The 19,216-nt window shown below is 42.6% G+C and overlaps 2 protein-coding genes across 2 annotated transcripts in view; one reads left to right on the plus strand and one right to left on the minus strand.

Annotated features, from left to right (window-relative positions):
* Or7c19 (olfactory receptor family 7 subfamily C member 19) overlaps positions 1-2,068 on the minus strand; it is a 99,869-nt gene extending 97,801 nt beyond the window's left edge. Inside the window, exon 1 of the mRNA XM_063277875.1 lies at positions 1,435-2,068. The gene's annotated coding sequence lies outside the window, so the exon portion shown is untranslated. The remainder of the gene's footprint in view (positions 1-1,434) is intronic.
* A 6,407-nt stretch (positions 2,069-8,475) lies between these two features.
* On the plus strand, positions 8,476-13,175 carry LOC134483308 (disks large homolog 5-like). The gene is made up of 6 exons (XM_063278597.1): positions 8,476-8,667; positions 9,699-9,858; positions 11,009-11,152; positions 11,786-11,952; positions 12,671-12,776; positions 12,899-13,175. Exons 1-5 carry the CDS (start codon positions 8,541-8,543, stop codon positions 12,733-12,735), a joined length of 663 nt encoding a protein of 220 aa, XP_063134667.1. The 5' UTR covers positions 8,476-8,540; the 3' UTR covers positions 12,736-12,776; positions 12,899-13,175.
* The last annotated feature ends 6,041 nt before the right edge of the window (positions 13,176-19,216 follow it).

Raw genomic sequence — 19,216 nt, forward strand, 5'->3', positions numbered from 1 at the left:
GTGAGTGGAGATGTTTTGTGAGGAATCTCTTGTTTTTTTGGAGGAGGGTGGGAGACTTTGGATTGGGAAAACTGTTGAATTATTTAAGGAGATCTTAACAGTTCTTTTAGTTTGCCACATAGGAGGCATAAGTATTGTGAGTCTGTGCAAAATAGAGCCTCTCTGATGAAACTTCAAAGGATGGCAGGATCTCTATTGGTGACTGGCTTAGAAGCAATTGATATAATTTTGGCAAACAATCTGTCTCTTTTCTGCCTGTTTACTAAGAAGTGACCTGAAGATAAATAAAAAGCTAATTGACTAATTGTTTTGAGCAAACTTCAAGGGGTAGATATCCGGTGACCTTCCTCAAATGGTAGGAATGTGTGTTTGTATTTTCCATTGTTAATGTAGCCAGGACTTCAGTTAATCCCTCCACATTCAGGGTCTGGACGCATAGGAAACTCTAAGATCTCCCAGGATTTGGAAAATATCCCAACTGTTGTAAGGTCCCCAAAACTTGTTGTCACCCCACACACATTGGGAAGCAACTTAAAGGAACATGACCCCCTCATTCTCAAGAGGAAGGGTGGGTGGGTGGTTATTTGTCTGCCGTGGGTTGTAGATGTTTATTGTCAGTTAGGGGGTTGGTTGCAAGTTCTTACTGGCCATGGTCAGGGAGGAAACAGTAAAGGAAATTCGAATCAGGGATGTCTTTCTTCCTTTCTCTTTCTCTCCTCAATTCTCTGTCTAATGTTGTGGGAAATCAGGAGAAGGGACTAAAATGACAAAATCATAGATCACTGTATCTCTATTCATACTAGAAAGCAATACCAAGTCTCAAATATTTTAGGATGGCATGGAGTTTTGAATGATGATAGAATTTAAAATTGTACTTGCATAAATGATTCAATTCATTTTTTTTTTTTTTTGGTTCTTTTTTTTTTTTTTCGGAGCTGGGGACTCAATTCATTTTTAAGATATAAGCATATGCAACTTATTCACAATGTGGTGTAAAATTCTAATTTTATAAAATTTCTACTGTACACTGCCATGGATAATTAAGGAATTCAAGCTAGTACTTTCCAACTATAAATAATCAGTCTTCCAGTCATGTTAGGTACTGCTTTAGTTAGGTACAGAAATAAGCTTTATTTAACTTCCTGTGTATGTTTTTAAAGTTAAGTAGGAAGTAAATCCCTTGGGAAAAAAAGCCACATTTGTCCACTGAGATAGACATTACATACAAAGGTGGTTCTCAAATCCTTTAGAGATCTGAAGAATCTGCCATTTCAGATGTCCTAATAGTTAAAGGCTTTTCACAGTGGGAGAGACCTCAACTCCTGGTAGTGTCCCCAATCTATTCTGAAAAAGATTATGGGCTCTAAAGAACCCTACCTGGAGTTTCCTTCAAATGTGACAAAGTGGCCATTGGGTGAAATACTACCCACTTACCTCTACTGCTGCCAGAAAGCTGTCCAGACTGTGCAGAAGTTGATCATGGGGAAGTCTGTTGTCCCAGTTTTTGGAAAAAAAAAATAGGATAGTCCTTCAAGTGACCTGCTTCAAAGGATTATTGTTAGAGCTCCTGGCCCAGTGTGTTGAAGGTGGATGCCACAGTGACACAGGAATATTTGCTGACTGACTCCCAGGTTAGCCAACAATTTCTGTCATTTCTTTAGATTTGGAAGCTGTTTACTCTGATTTTCCTTTTATTCAGGCAACGTTTCTCCTCCTCAGATCTTGGATGGGGTTGAAGATTAGATAGTTTAGTCTTAACCTTTTCTTGTTATGAGAATCAGAAAAACAAACTTGTTCACCATCGTGCAGAAATGTGACAGCCAGGAACCTGGACAGGAACAGGGTGGACATGGGAGGCTCAGAAAGCAGGGCTCGATGGACAGTCCACAGCAGCATCAAAACTCCTGCGATAACCGCTCTGGCACCATAAGTCCTGAGAGAGGATGGGGATGCCAGGAGAGTGTGCGTGGTCTGACCACTGCCTGGGACTTTTAAAAGCTTGTACCACCCCCAAGCACATAGAAGAGCTTGAGCAGAAAGAGGCCAATGCCCAGAAGCCGCTGCTGTGGTAGGAGGCAGTTATGGCGGTTGGAGGTGGGGGTAGAGGCAGAGGAGGGATGGGAGAAGACTGAGGAGTTTCCCTAAAAGACAAGAACAGACACCATCCTTACTAGTCCAGAACCCACGCCAATCCCACCCCACCCCTGAAATGCCCAGTCCACTGCCAAACCTCCCCACACCAAGTATTCACAGCTTCATCCCCACTGTGCTTATTTCTTATTTTTTTTAACTTCTTATTTATTCTCTGTGAACCTCACATCCTGCAGCTCAACTCCATTCATCTGCCCTCCCCTCAGGTCTGCACTTCACCCTTGCATCCTGCTCTAAATCAGAGCAAAAATAATCTTCGTGTGGAAGCTGAATAAAGAAAAAGAAAAAAAAAGAAAATTTGTACGCAAAAACTGTGTCAAATTTTAAGATGAAAGACATAAACGCTTAAATTGTTTGGAATTAATGAAAGTACATTTGGTCTCAGAAGACTTATTATGGTTAATAAATGCAAGTTATGATAGATAAGGGATACAAAGCTTAAAAAGTGATAGAAAATGATTTAGGTACAAAATTTTAGACTAATATAAATTAGATAATGAAGTACCTTCTCCAATTTTGCAAAATATGAACAGACAGAATATTGTGACAGTAATTCTTACCTGATGCATCTCATTAGTTTTCTTATTTTTAACAAGCTTATTAATGTTAAATTAAAGGTATTTCTTGGAGTAAAAGGGGAAATGCTGAGGTACTCTCTTTGTACTAAGGTGTGTCAACTTTCAATTGTTAGTTCTGTACTGGCAGTGAGCTAAGTGCTGGCAGGATTTCTCTTGTCATTTCTATGTCCCATCATCAGCTTTGCTATTTTGTGGATGTTTGTCCTTCTCCGTCGCGCCCACCTCGACCGGCAAGGAAGACGCAACACCGTTGGATCCTTCTCAATCAGCCTTTATTGTAGGAACACCTTATTGATGATACGGGGACCCCGGGGAACAAAGGCACTCGCCTTAAATACAAGACAGGCCGTGGCTGTAAATTTGTCCACTGGGGATTGGTGGAGCATGAAATACCTATTTAGCATGAATATCACCCTGGCCTTGTAGGTGTTGGGGATCTGCCAACACATGCGCTGTAGGTGTTTACCACAAACGACCACCGGATGTTGGCGCCATCTTTAGCCGCTCCCTCACCAGCTCAACACAAGCTAAGAGATGTATCAGGTGTTGTCTCACTGCCGATTAGATGTAATAAAGATCTGATGGCCAAGAGCTGCGTCAGGAAGTATGTGGGCAGAACTTCCGGGCATAGAGAGGGACATAGGCAGAGGCAAGCTGAAGCAGGAGATTCAGAATAGACATGGGCAGGAAGAGATATGGAACAGACTACAGCAGAGGGGTAAAGAGCTAAGCAGCAGGTGGGTCTCAATGGTAGAAGAATAGGGTTAAATTTTAGAGAAGATGAGGGACTGCCCAGTGAAAGGCCTAAGATTCAAACTATGTTCGAATTTTCCATGTCCCATTTACATCTCAGGCAGCTCTGTGAAAATAGTACACAATACAGTATTAACATGGCTTTGAGTCTGTGGTTTGGTTACTTTTGGTCACTGTTCCTCAAGACTGCAGGAGAAGGAACAACACACAGGGCAAATACATGAAAACCATGTGCAGCTTAGAGTGGAAAAGATCACTAAGAAGTTTAATGTCACAGCAAAGTCATGTGCTGAAGAGGAGGGTGACATAGTTAAGGAGATGAATGTTATTAACGATAAGCCTCCTGCCTCTGTACTGTAGAGATGTGGAAGGTGTCCTCAAGGCAAGACTCTTACCAATTAAAGTTCCAACTTGGAAAAGGGAGCTCAATAGATTTCGTGCTCCTACAAAGCAAGTGCATAGGGAAGCTGCTGCAGTTGTCATCCAAGCAGGCAGCTGACAGGTCAGTGCACCTCATGTGGCACGGAATTTGGAGGAAAAAAGATTTTAAGATTCAGGATGACATGAACAGGACCAGGCGACTCTCGCATTTATGTTTTTATTATTTGAGGCTTGAATTAGAATGATACTCATAGTCTGATGTTTTTTAGTTTTCTTTCATTATTTTATCTACATTTCCAATTTATCTCCCACTCCATGTTTCTCTACATGACCCCCTCTTCTGTCCCCCACACCCTCTCCCTATGAGATTGCTCCTCCACCCGCCAATTCACTCCCGCCTCAGTGGCCTAAGTTCCAATATCATGGTTCATGAAGCTTCCTCAGAAACAAGGTTCTCCCGTCCCAGTGATCCCAGATAAGCTGGTCCTCTGCTACATATCTACCTGGAGCCATGGGCACACCCTGATTCTTTTATTAGTTACCTTAGTTAAGGTGTCTCTTCACAGCAATAGAGCAGTGACTGACAGGCTTAAATTCACTTTGCATCCCAATTGCTGTCCTTTCTCTTGTTACTTCTCTCCCACAGTTCCTCCCCAATGTCCTCACACCATCTCCTCTGAGAGAGTAGAGGAATATCCCTCAGAGTGTGCCTCCACCAAGACACATCAAGTTTTTGTAGGGCTGGTGCATCTTCTCCCACTGAGGCCAGGGAAGACACCTGAGTTAGGGTATCAGATTTCACAGACAGGCAAACCTTTGGGGATAGCCTCGGCTCCAGTTACAACAGTGTATGTAATACTGTATTAAACTTAGTAAGGTTTACTTACCTTCACCTAGCAACTCATCCTGAGAAACAGTGTTCTGGCCTGATGCTTTTGTTTTCAGCCCTATCTTCCTCTTTCTTCTGTGCTTACCACTGTAACACAGGAGAAGCTTCTAATATTAATGTTGCCAGATCTTTCCAGTCTTGGGGGATAATTCTATTCTGAGTTGTATATGGATTTAATATCTTCTTTACGTATGATGAATATATACTTCAGGAAAGGACTGCTTCCTTGTTTCTATTAATATCTAATATGACGAAAGGATTCTGATTAATATTCCAGAATCTTAGGCCACCATGTTGGTATGTCATCACTCACTGAAGTGAGGTTAATTTTATAACACCTTTTGGCCACCCACTTTCAATGTCATTATGTGGTATTGCCTTAGGCTCTTTTCTACATTCCCCTGGCTTTGGCTGAGTATATGTTTGAGGTCTCTCTGTGACTGTGCAAAGAAGTAAGAGCTAGGGCTGGGCCACAAAATAAGAAAGTACTTGTTCATCCAAAAACAAAAACAAAAAACAAACAAACAACCAAAAAAAGCTCTAGGGTTAAATATCGGTGCTAGTGCTGAACTGCACTGCCAGAAGGTATTTTTTATTAAGTAAATAACACTATCTTGGGGCTGATAATATGATAAAATATCCTGCAACATAAGTTTGCAATGTTACCTGCATTTTATAAATCAAGTCTGACCACCGTTTTGGTTCTTTCCAATCATGTCTGAGTGCATCATCCCGGGAACCCCAAAGAAAATCAGAAATGGGTTCTTGAAGCTGTTGCACAGGGCCAGTATAGACATGAATATTACAGAGGACACCTTGATTCTTAACACAAGGGATCATTTCTCCATCCCTCTTGTCACATAATTTATGACAAGATGTCACCTTTCCTAACCTTAGCTTCTTTTCCTAAGTGCTGCTGAAGGGAAGATTTGGTGTCAAGAGGTCTGGACTCAAACCACAGGAACACTGAATTCATTTAAATAGGTGTAGTTTATTGAATGCACACACCAATACAGTTCAACCAGAGCAACAGCTCACAACTGTGTACTGGACATTGCTAGGCCCAGCTCATTGCAAAATCCACATGGGCTAAAGCACAAGTGCTGGAAATGCTGCTGTCTCTGGGCCCTGACTCGGGTCATTTTACACATAATTGTTCCTATTTTCCTTGAATCTAATGGGTCCTATGCGAAGCTCATAGTTGGGGAACTTGTTAAGATTAACAAACCTCATGACATACAGAACATAACAGGGTTTGTGACCAGCACCACACAGTTCAATGTCAGGTTTTTTTTTTTTTTCTTTTGTTAGTTTGTTTGTTGGCATCCATGATGTGGAGGCGTATTACAGAACAATAGAAAAGAGCTGGCTGCTGTGTAACAAATTTGCTGCTATTAAGGTAGGTATGGGGGCAAGACTTCAGCAGTAGCCCTTAAGATGGGAAGGAGATGATGTGTTTGATACCTGAAAGGAGCTGCCTCAGTGTGTTTCTCTGCCTGCTCAGTGCCCATTCACCATCACTCTGTCCCTGAAGAGGAACTCAAGGTCTGCCCCCTGCTGCCTGTGAGCCAGGACAAGGCACAGAAAGGCAAGGCCACAGCACTTGTTTCCAATTCCACAGTAATGCTGGATTTCCAATAATGTACTTGTATACACAAATACAGTGTGGTAAGTTACAATAGATACTAATCATTTCTCACATACGGCAGCAGCTGATTGACTATAACTAATTCTATTTAAAAAAACAAAAGAAACCTGGCTCTTGTGGAAATATACAAAGAAATATCCACGATGGTGGGCAATGAATTCTGCCATGGACTGAACTCAGAAAGGTGGGGTTGTGAGAAAGATGCATGGTCAAATAGCCCACCAGGTTCACATTGTGTCAACTTGATTTAATCCAAGGACAAAGAAGTGGAGTGTCTCTGATGGCTTCCTTCTAACCCCTTGAAAGGATCCCTGTGTATTGGCCTCAGTACATCACACTTCTTGATGGGGCAACAACACTAAAGGAAGCTTGAGATTGTCATAGGCACAGTGTTATGCTACATATACAGAGTAGATAATACTACGATGTTCAGATGATGATATCCATTTGTATGCACTCTTAAGGTGAACCTAAGGAAAGAGAGTTCAAGGTCCTTAGAATAGAAAGATCAGTCCCAGTTTTATTTCTACCATTCCAAACTGAACGACTGGTAGGGAGAGAATGGTAGATAATCGAGAATTGGTGGATGATGCTTTGAATGAAGGGTGGGTTTCTGTGCTGGTATTAGACAGGGTCTCAAGTATCACAAGTTGCCCTCTCCCTGGCTGGCCAGGTTCACTTTGAGCTCAGATAAACCTGCTTCCACTTTCCAATAGATAGTCTTACAAGAGTGGCCTCCAAGGACTGTGAGGACAGCATTAGCCTTTGACAGTTGAGGTATGTAACCCACAACTATAGTTTTAGCCACGATTTCCCATGTCTACCAGCTATTTCAGATTGTTGCTGTTCTATGCCTGACAATCAAGGACACAGAAAAATAACCTGATAGAGAGCAAGGACATGGTAATCACATTCTTACCTCTTCTGTACGTTCTGGATGAGGTTTGTTAAAATTCCATATTGCAAAAAGCTTTATATAGGGCCCATCACATCAAGGGTCACTGTGCACTGTTCTATCTAAAATGTCTAATCAGAACTGACCACCAGATAACACTTCCTGCAGTCCTCATATGAGAAGCTTGAGATTTTGTTTTGACTTTTTCTTTTCTCTGTCTTTCTTATTTTTTGCTATATAAATTGAGAGAAAGATAGGGCCATGAATTTGCCCCCAAAATTTGAACTATGGATGTGATCAATCAGTGTTAGTGTGTGCATTCTATAAAGTATTCATTTTTCACTATGATAGATGCTTTTGTGTTTGGTGTGGTGGCCATTTCCCAGAGTTCAGGTGCTGGGACCTTGCTCTATCCACTTAATGATGTTTATAGCCTCATTTTAGACGTTTATCTGCACCCCCTATATCTCTTGACTATTTTATTTTTCTGGTAGAAGCTCATGGTATATCTTACTCAGGCCTGTGAGCAGTGCTCCTTTGGCGACATTGGTGCAGAGAGGAGAACCCCACAAGCAGCATGAGGTTCCCTTCATTGGTGGCTCCAATATTGCACTTTCCTCTGCCAACTGGTCTCCACATTTTGTTAGCACCTTAAAGATGTCAACTCTTTCTCCTAAGGAATATTCTGGCAATTATCCATTGCTAAGCACATGACTTCATGAGTGTTCCCCTAACACACACGCATGTTGTAACCTACCATGCAGACTATTTCTTGATGTGATATAAAGCACCTGTACATAATGAGACAGGAGAACTTTTGACTGCATATTCAAGCTGGTGTGAAATCTCAGGAAGTTTTAATGGCTAACATTGGTGAATGAGGACAATTTGAGTTAGGATGAGACATTTTTGGGGCAAGATATGGAAGGAAACATTCATTTAGATGCATAGGAATTACTAAGGTTTTTATAATCAAGCCTTGAGGAAAATTTGGCTTTGGAAGCAGGAGATGCTCAGTGGCTCTCCCCAGGAAAGTCTCCTGGAAAGGGCACCTCTGCTTTTGCTCAGTACAGGGAGAACATTAGCAGGGAGGCAAAGTCTGCTCCCCATGACATTAGCTGTCCCTTCTTGGACATTCTATTGTCTCCTAGAGAGTTCTGGCATCCTCTGTGATGTCACCAGACATCAGTGACAACCAGTGCCCTAGTTTCTCTCAGTCTGAGTCTGGCAGTTACAAGCTAAGACATGTTTTCCCATCTTCGCAAGCGTTTTGGGAGGGGGAACGTCGATTCTGGAGAGACTAGAGTGAAGGAGTCTGGCCTTTCGTCTCAAAGTAATGATGGACAAAGACAGCGCTTCTGGGGAATGTGGAGTAAGTTCTGGGCAGTGTCTGTTGAGCTTCCTGTCAGGGGGGCTGCAGGCTTAAGCTCACCTTTCTAGCAATGGGCCACAACAACTGGAGCATCTAAAAAGGAATTGAATTTCCATGAATATCACAATTCCTGAAAGTCAAGGATTTCAGAACTTTAGTTTCCCCATCCCCACAGGGAGGATATGGTAAGGCCAATGCTATTGTACTGTGAACTTCTGGTCTTTACTTTTACAGTTCATGTGTTATGTTACATTGACATAATAGCACCATCAGGAGTCATGGAGGGTCCACCTTTTCTGAGATTAGACAGGGCAGCAATGTATTTCACTATCATTGCTTCTTTAAATACAGTGGATATCTGACAGAGTAACAGGGAGAGAATTGTGCTCCAGGCAATAACCTTATGTTCTTAGACCTCCTCTGATTTCTTCTAACTGGCAGGGTCATCATTAGCTTTATATATTAGAGGTTGTGTGTTACACACATTTTTCTAAAATATCAAAACTGTTTGGAACATGTGGACCAAGATTCAGCCTGTAACCTATTGGAACTTCTGGGGCATTTTTATTTCATATGGGGGATTTGATAAATCTGTTGAACATGTCCTTCCTGGAAATGTGTTTTAAATCCAAAGTTGTTGGCCTAGAGTATCAGGGTAGGACATCTGAGTGTCTCCAATCACTCAAGGTTTGTGGATGGTGAATTTATGGTGAGTTCTGAAACCACAGCGGTGAGGGTCCTGAAATAAAGCTGTACCCTGTTCAGCTGATAATAATCATGGAGAAGCCATCTCCATGGTACATGTAAGCACGTGATGTCCGGCATAGGGAACACCTGGCTGCTTACATCTCTTGGTCTCTATAGAGTAGTGGGAGAACTGAGATCCCCTGAGGAGGTCTCTTAAGCATAGGCCAATCGAGTAGCAATGACACTGGGTTCTAGGCTTGTTCTCATGTTTAGGAATCAGTGTGGTCTATGTACACTCTATGCATTCTCCCCATGGATGTTCACTTGTGCTCTTCTACCTACAGACGCTGGGAGAGAAACATCATCCCCTGAAACTGCCCTAAGCGAGAAGCAGGCCAAGAAGGAAAAGGAAAGGCTGATTAAAGAGCTGCAGCTCATTACCGAGGAGAGAAATGACCTGAGAGATCGCCTGAGGTTTCTGACAGAGAGATCTATGAAAAACAAGTATGAATTGCTCCAAACGTTCTTGTTTCAATCCTGGGTCTGCAAGGTCACCTTCATCTCATCCTATTAAGGTTTTGAAAGCTGTGCCTCCCTAACCACCATGTGCTAAACCTCACCTCCCATATAGAGGAGATTCAGAACCTGACCCCTCCTGAGGAGCGAGATGGACAATGGACTCATCTGCCTCCATTTATTGAAAAGCAGGATTTTCAGGGATAAAGTGAGGGAGAGTGAGTTCCCAGTGTGCATTTGCAAAACCCTTGACAGCTGGTGGCTTTGCAAGATTGTAATTGAAGTGAGTTTATGGTGAGTCTCTGTAAGTGCTAGGCAGGTGACTCAGTACTGGAAGATCCAGGCAGCAGCCTGAGGGTCCTGGTCCCAACTGTTCATCTCAATGCTTTACTAGAAGGTCTCAGGCTCAGGCCTGTTTGTTATTGTCTGTGTGTCTTGCCCTCTGAGACAGCAATGGTGCATGCATTTCTCCTGGTTCTCACAGTGCTCTCTGTTTCCATAATTATCTTTCTCTTTCTCTGACTCTGTTTGCTTTTCTCTTTTTTGTGGGTGTGTCTCAGTCTGTGAGTCTGTGTGTGCATACATCTCAATGCATATGCACAACTTTTATATGTTTATATTTCCCTCCACACTTGGAATCTAGGAGTCTATGTCTTGGCTTGAGTATTTACCTGTAACACTTTCATGGTGATGTGAATGCTTTGTTCTGGGAGCCCCACTGTCAACAGCACAGTTCTTTGTCTATGTGGCCACGTTTGTCTGTACATTTGTATTCCTTGTGCAGATTATAATTTTGGGTTGATATATGGTCTGTTATCAGGACAGGAAAAAAGAAATCACAGGATTCTGGGTGTGTTGGGGGTGGGGGAGCATGGAGAGGTGTGGCCTAGGCTCTTGATAGCTCAACTGGCTTGACTGCAGATTTCCTCTTGATTGAACAAAGGGAGCCAGGGAAGCCTCCATCTGGATGCTGAGATTCTGGTGTGGTGGATGCAGAAAAACACGTTTCTGAAGCTGAAGAAGATCCAATATGTAGAATTCAGAAGGTGTCCTTCCAGAACTGGTGTAGTACAGGACCCACCCTGAGTTCATATATTCCTAAATGCAGATGTTCATTGTATTCTATCATTGGGGCCAGGCCACACTTCAGGCCAAATCCATACTATGAAGACCTGGAGAGAATGGAGGAGGAGATCATACCAATTCTGCACAACTTAGAGATGGAGAACACTGAGATCCATGAGAACAACCATAAGCTGCAGAAGGAGATTACCTTCTCTAGGTAAGTCCTGGTCAGAAAGGCTATCACCTGTGGAATGGCCATTTCTGACTTTCTTTGTTCTGGATTGGACGGTCTTCAGCTATGATTCTATCTCTTGTGCTGTTTACACATCAGTGTGCCAGGGTCATTAGGACTCAGTTTTCAGTTCCATAAAAGACTGTTACTCATCCCAGGATTGCCTAGGCATTTTCAGAAGGCTCCAGATAGAATAGTACTGATTGAATTCAGCAGAATTTTATTAGGCTGACCTGGGCCTCTGGGGTCATACCAGGTTTTACAACGCTCAGTGCGTGGACCACATGGTTAGCATGACCTTCCCTTGGTTCTACTGACCTCCTTTCAGGGTGTTTGCCAACTACTAATTGATGTTGCCCCATGCATTGGGCTTTCATGGATAGTTGTAGATCCATGTTCTTTTTGAGAGATGTGGACACTAATTGGTGCTCGGGCCAAGCAAAGAATTTATTCTTCCCTGAATTAACTCTTTGTGGTTTGTGCAGCAGCATTATATGTGTCGAGATGTATTTTATTAAGTCTTCATGGGTATCTGGGACCTGGTAGTGTTAGTGGCACTCGGGAGTAGGAATGGGAGAAAGGGGCAGCATGATCTTACTATGCAGGCTGTATTTCCAGAAACCTGCTCAGCCAGCTCCTGATGGAGAACACATGTAGGAAGAAGTTGGTCCCACTGAAGCAGGAGAGCAAGGAGGTACATCTTGATTGTGCACTGAACCAGAAATATTTGGTTGACTTCAACAAGAAAGATAAAGACCAGCAACGTCCAGACCCACCATCATCAGGTACAGACGAGCAGCTGTTAGCTTAACAATATCTGATAAAATTTGCCAATTTGATACATCTTTGCTTTCTACTACCACCTTTCTAATTTACAATCCCAACCAGCAATCACCTCATGTAATGGAATTGTTCATTGCTCTGCCTATGCACAAGTATTCTCGGAAGTTAACCCCTTTTCAGAGACTGAATAATTTTGCAAGTATATTTGTCTGCTCTTTTTGAAGCTGCAGTATAGAAATGGTGACAGATTAATAACATACCTCATTATTGCATATCCATGTGATAGATTGGATGCTATGTAGAGTTTTGAACAAGTTCTTGGTTCTTTGACAAATGACACTCTGTGGTCATGCGACTTCTTGTGTAGGAAGCACCTTTCCGGGATAAGAACCAAGTGCAAATGTCAAATTAGTACTTGTCATTGGCTTTAACCTTGGTGACATATGGACATCTCCTTTCTTCCTGCAACCCAATGAGGTTCCTTCCATTGCCCTGTTCTTGGTTTGTACTGGTATAAGTCTGGGTCCCATATTGGCAGCCCACATTACTGTGAGGCTCTCTGGAGATTTTGCCCTGCCCACAGATTTAGCAACAATGATATCAGTTAAAAGGTCCATGTTGACTGTCCAATAGAATTGAGGTGGTAGAAGGCTGCATTCTGACAGCTGGCTTGCATTTCCCCACCAAATCAGTGTCTGAAAAACTGCCTTCCTCTCCCAGGTCTCAGAAAGTACAAGAGAGCTGGAATTGGACACACACCAGTAAGAGAGCTTCCTGAGGAATAAGTTGCTTTCTCAGGAGTCCCTGATGACAAACATCCTGAACGGTAACAACATTTTGTGGATGAGTATTCTTCCTCAGAGTTAATTTGTCATTTCTTAGAGACCCTAAATTTATATAACACTAAGCCAGTCTGACTGAATGAGGTCTTACTAATTTCTTCTTCAGGAAACACCACTTGAGAGACAACTTGGGGGACTGCCTTTCATTATGTGTGCTAGAGGAGAAACAGCAATACATCTGTGCTTCTAAATGTTTGTTAAGAATATGCTGTTTAGAAATATTTTTGTTATGATTTTAATTGAAGTTTTCTTTTTGTTGTTTCATATTTATATGTTCTTGTTACTATTTTTCACTTTCAAATATTTTTACATATTTTTATTTATTCATTTTAATCCTGTTTTGTTGTAAAAATGTATTTGTTATGAATAAAAATTGAATTCTATCTCTTGACTCTTAAGACCATCATTCTTACTCAAGGATTCTGTCCTGTGGGCTTAGAATTGACAGCTATAGATGGATCTCTGCATGTTCCATGGAGCCTGGGCTAATAAGTGAATTCAAAGTCACCAAGGGGTACCCAGTGTGATAGTGTCTTTTGTGTGGATAATGTGGCTGTTTCTCTGATACACACTTTATGATGTAATCACTGACATACTTTACCTAATTGTTAGGGTCTATGTGGTTCTTCTGAGAGAGCACAGATGCTCTAACTGTGAGTCATCACCACAGCTCCTGCAGGTGGCTTTTGTTATTCCACATGAGGTGCTGTATTAGGTGGACAGGATCACCTCCAAATAAATAGAGAGATCTCAGGAGATGTGTATTCACAGGGAACTTACTGAACCATGCACGCTCAATGTGTTAGGTTGCCAGGCATCCCTACAGGGCTCTGGTGTTTCCACTGCTCATTGTGGGTCAGGATCATCCTCCAGCATCACTTAGTTTCCTTATTAGAGCAGATCTTTCACCTATTATCAATGATGACCACATGTATTATGCACATGATAAAATACAGAATAGAAACTAGCTTCCTTTAGGCCAGATTGGCATAATGGGTTTTTTGATTGTTAGCAAGAAAATTATTTTAACCTGAGAAGTTTAGGGAAGAACCTCAAGAGCATCCATAGTGAATGTAGCCTGCAACTGTGAACACAGGTTTCTTTTGGAGAGCAGGCCTGTGCAAGCCCAGAACCTAGGTGGGACAGTTCAAGCTACAGTTTTTCCATGGCTAATCTGTGATCGTATTGAGAATGTATTTTTTCCAGGTGACTGATTTCCAATTTATGGAATTGAACTAACTTACTGAGAGTGGAGGTGACTCCGAGAGTTAAAGTACAGAAGGACCAATCCACAATGTCCACAAAAGCTTACTGTCACCCCAGGGATTTTAAAAGCTCAGCAGCTAGAGAAGCAATGTAGTATTTGGTTATTCTCATGCTTAGGTCTAGTCATTCATTATAAGCTGACCATGACACAAAAAGTGTCATCTGTGTCAAAATAGAAGCTAGCTGTAACTAGATTCACACCACACTATCACATTACTACCGTATTTGAGGTTCTCAGTTACTATCTAAGACCCTGGAAGAGGCCTGGGTCTTGCTACACAAACTCATAATTTATGTCTTCATGACACTGTGTGCTTTGTTCTGTTAATGCTACCATTGTCATACAACACCTTGGATACTTTGTGCTGACATCTGTGACATGAGACAATAGTTCATGCCATGCCTAACCTGCATAAACTGTCCTTAGAGTACAGTGTGGTATGAGGGGCCTTCTTTTCCTATGAGATAGCAAAACAGTTCCAGTCTTCAGTCAAGTCTGTCAGCCATTGTCCAGTGCCTGTCTTGAGATGTCCACCTTTTCAGCTGAGAGTCTTCATCCAGGCTGCTCTGTAATTTTGTAGAAGATTAATAGGGTTCCTGTCCTAGGATTTAATTCAGTGTGACTGCACTTGCCGAACATGCTCAAAGCCCTATGTTCCACCCTAGCCCTCTGTGCTTTAGAGAAAGAAAATAAAGAACCACATTGCACGTGAAGTTTCTCCTCCAACAAAATGGGAGCCTGCATAGGGCCTTTAAGTAACTCTAAGCCCCAGCTTCCCCACAACTCCCTCCATCAATTCCATTATTGGTGTGTTTTCATTACTGCTCACTTTCTTCTTTGTGTGCAAAGAATGTGCACCATGTCTGTACAGTGTGTGTGTGTGTGTGTGTGTGTGTGTGTGTGTGTGTGTGTGTAGTCCCTAGTGAAAACTGTCGAGGTGTATGCAGACTCATGCTACTACTGTCCCATGGCACCTTTTAGGGAGCACTGAAATGGTGGGCTACTTTAATCCAGCCTTAACCGGGCTGTGCATGGTTTGCAGTGAGATTGTGATGTCATCCCCACTACAGAGAGCAGCATAAGCTTCATTTATTCCATGCTGCTGTTACCATGCCTCATCTTATACAGTGTCACGTCGGATTTGATGGCAGGAAATTAATTCAAGGCTCAAATCAAATCAATCAATTACAAACAAAGAGAAAAATACAAAGAGTCAAGGGAACCAAGAGCTGTGTGTTGGTTTTTTTGTTTGTTTGTTTGCTTGCTTGTTTTGTTTTTGTTTCTTTCTTTTCTTTTCTTTTTTTTTTTTTGAGGAGATCCACCAGACAGATAACTCCTTCTCAAACAAACTGCACACCAGAGAGACAATACCTAAATTGACAAAACTAGAAATGAAAAGGGGGATATAACAATAGACAATGAACAAATTCAACAATCCTCCCTGGTTTTAACTGCCTGGGGAAGTTGGGAAGCCAATATTCCCTGTCCTGTGTGACTTTCCCTGCAGAGTGAGCTGTACTGCAGGAGATGCTTTCACATGCTTCTCTAAAAGCACCTGTTCCTCAGATCTAGATCAGCTGTGAAAACAGGCTTCTCCATGTCAGGGTGAGAGCTCCCCCTCCCAGTTCAGAGCTGCAACACCAGAGGATCCTCCAGCCCCAGTGCTGGGTGGGTCCCATGGAGGAGTTACAGCAAAGTGCCCCTTCTGAGAAGTCACTTAGAACAGAAGGTTCAGAAGTGACAGTCAACCCCCAAGTGCTTCTTCCAGGAGAAAGCAACCTGCTCTCCTTTTGAAACAGTGTAGGCTCCCACATGACCCAGTTCTGTGAATTGGCAAGATTTTCTGGAGCTTAGTTCCCCAGAAACACTGGGGCTACATTCTTGATCCATGCTCATTCCCACAACAAAAGGTTCTCCTCCCCACCCCACCCTCCAGGCCTTGAGTTGATCCCAGGTTCTGGACTTCCTTCCCTCAGGAGGCTTCTCTACTTTGGCTGCTACAGAAACCTGTTATGAGGACAGGAACAGAGAGTTAAGAGGTCAAAGTCATCTTTCCACTGATGTTCTTCCTCAGAGGTCAGTGGGACACTTAAAGAGTTTTGTGTATACATTTTATTAAGCAAGGGACAATCATGCATCAGACACAGGAAACTAACAGCACATCTACTGGACCTCCTTCTGGCCTGTGCTTCTGTGTGCTGAAACCTGGGGACCAACTTCCTGTGGTGTTCCCCAGGATGACTATGCATATTACTACACTGGCATAAATCCTCAAAACTCACAAACAGCAACAGGACCACCACAGGAATGGTTCTATGTCGACAGATACCACAGATCAGCAAGCAGAAGCATGGGCGGGTGGTGCTGTGGTTCACACACTTCTCTTTCATCACTAGGGCAGGTGACCTGCTGAAGAAAATAAGGAGCCCACACCCGCGGATCCCGGCCCGCAGCAGCTCTCTGCTCCCAGACCCGGTGAGAGAGACCCAACCGCCTGGTCAGGTGGGCACTCCTGAGGCTGCAGAGCGGAAGAGACCACCAACACTGCTCACCCCTGCCCACATCCCTGGCCCAAGAGGAAACTGTATAAGGCCTCTGGGCTCCCGTGGGGGAGGGCCCAGGAGCGGCAGGATCCCTGTGCCTGAGACACCGCCGGACCCTGAAGGAAACAGACCGGATAAACAGTTCTCTGCACCCAAATCCCGTGGGAGGGAGAGCTAAACCTTCAGAGAGGCAGACAGGCCTGGGAAACCAGAAGAGACTGCTCCCTGCACACACATCTCGGACGCCAGAGGAAAAAGCCAAAGACCATCTGGAACCCTGGTGCACTGAAGCTCCCGGAAGGGGCGGCACAGGTCTTCCTGGTTGCTGCCGCTGCAGAGAGCCCCTGGGCAGCACCCCACGAGCAAACCTGAGCCTCGGGACCACAGGTAAGACCAAATTTTCTGCTGCAAGAAAGCTGCCTGGTGAACTCAAGACACAGGCCCACAGGAACAGCTGAAGACCTGTAGAGAGGAAAAACTACACGCCCGAAAGCAGAACACTCTGTCCCCATAACTGACTGAAAGAGAGGAAAACAGGTCTACAGCACTCCTGACACACAGGCTTATAGGACAGTCTAGCCACTGTCAGAAATAGCAGAACAAAGTAACACTAGAGATAATCTGATGGCGAGAGGCAAGCGCAGGAACCCAAGCAACAGAAACCAAGACTACATGCCATCATCGGAGCCCAATTCTCCCACCAAAACAAACATGGAATATCCAAACACACCAGAAAAGCAAGATCTAGTTTCAAAATCATATTTGATCATGATGCTGGAGGACTTCAGGAAAGACCTGAACACACTTAGGGAAGCACAGGAAAACATTAATAAACAAGTAAAAGCCTACAGAGAGGAATCGCAAAAATCCCTGAAAGAATTCCAGGAAAACACAATCAAACAGTTGAAGGAATTAAAAATGGAAATAGAAGCAATCAAGAAAGAACACATGGAAACAACCCTGGATATAGAAAACCAAAAGAAGAGACAAGGAGCTGTAGATACAAGCTTCACCAACAGAATACAAGAGATGGAAGACAGAATCTCAGGAGCAAAAGATTCCATAGAAATCATTGACTCAACTGTCAAAGATAATGTAAAGCGGAAAAAGCTACTGGTCCAAAACATACAGGAAATCCAGGACTCAATGAGAAGATCAAACCTAAGGGTAATAGGTATAGAAGAGAGTGAAGACTCCCAGCTCAAAGGACCAGTAAATATCTTCAACAAAATCATAGAAGAAAACTTCCCTAACCTAAAAAAAGAGATACCCATAGACATACAGGAAGCCTACAGAACTCCAAATAGATTGGACCAGAAAAGAAACACCTCCCGTCACATAATTGTCAAAACACCAAACGCACAAAATAAAGAAAGAATATTAAAAGCAGTAAGGGAAAAAGGTCAAGTAACATATAAAGGGAGACCTATCAGAATCACACCAGACTTCTCGCCAGAAACTATGAAGGCCAGAAGATCCTGGACTGATGTTATACAGACCCTAAGAGAACACAAATGCCAGCCCAGATTACTGTATCCAGCAAAACTCTCAATTAACATTGATGGAGAAACCAAGATATTCCATGACAAAACCAAATTTACACAATATCTTTCTACAAATCCAGCACTACAAAGGATAATAAATGGTAAAGCCCAACATAAGGAGGCAAGCTATACCCTAGAAGAAGCAAGAAACTAATCGTCTTGGCAACAAAACAAAGAGAATGAAAGCACACAAACATAACCTCACATCAAATATGAATATAACGGGAAGCAATAATCACTATTCCTTAATATCTCTCAATATCAATGGCCTCAACTCCCCAATAAAAAGACATAGATTAACAAACTGGATACGCAACGAGGACCCTGCATTCTGCTGCCTACAGGAAACACACCTCAGAGACAAAGACAGACACTACCTCAGAGTGAAAGGCTGGAAAACAACTTTCCAAGCAAATGGTCAGAAGAAGCAAGCTGGAGTAGCCATTCTAATATCAAATAAAATCAATTTCCAACTAAAAGTCATCAAAAAAGATAAGGAAGGACACTTCATATTCATCAAAGGAAAAATCAACCAAGATGAACTCTCAATCCTAAATATCTATGCCCCAAATACAAGGGCACCTACTTATGTAAAAGAAACCTTACTAAAGCTCAAAACACACATTGCACCTCACACAATAATAGTGGGAGATTTCAACACCCCACTCTCATCAATGGACAGATCATGGAAACAGAAATTAAACAGTGATGTAGACAGACTAAGAGAAGTCATGAGCCAAATGGACTTAACGGATATTTATAGAACATTCTATCCTAAAGCAAAAGGATATACCTTCTTCTCAGCTCCTCATGGTACTTTCTCCAAAATTGACCATATAATTGGTCAAAAACCGGGCCTCAACAGGTACAGAAAGATAGAAATAATCCCATGCGTGCTATCGGACCACCACGGCCTAAAACTGGTCTTCAATAACAATAAGGGAAGAATGCCCACATATACGTGGAAATTGAACAATGCTCTACTCAATGATAACCTGGTCAAGAAAGAAATAAAGAAAGAAATTAAAAACTTTTTAGAATTTAATGAAAATGAAGATACAACATACTCA

This window comes from Rattus norvegicus, chromosome 19 (assembly GCF_036323735.1).
Source record: "Rattus norvegicus strain BN/NHsdMcwi chromosome 19, GRCr8, whole genome shotgun sequence".
NCBI lineage: Eukaryota > Metazoa > Chordata > Mammalia > Rodentia > Muridae > Rattus > Rattus norvegicus.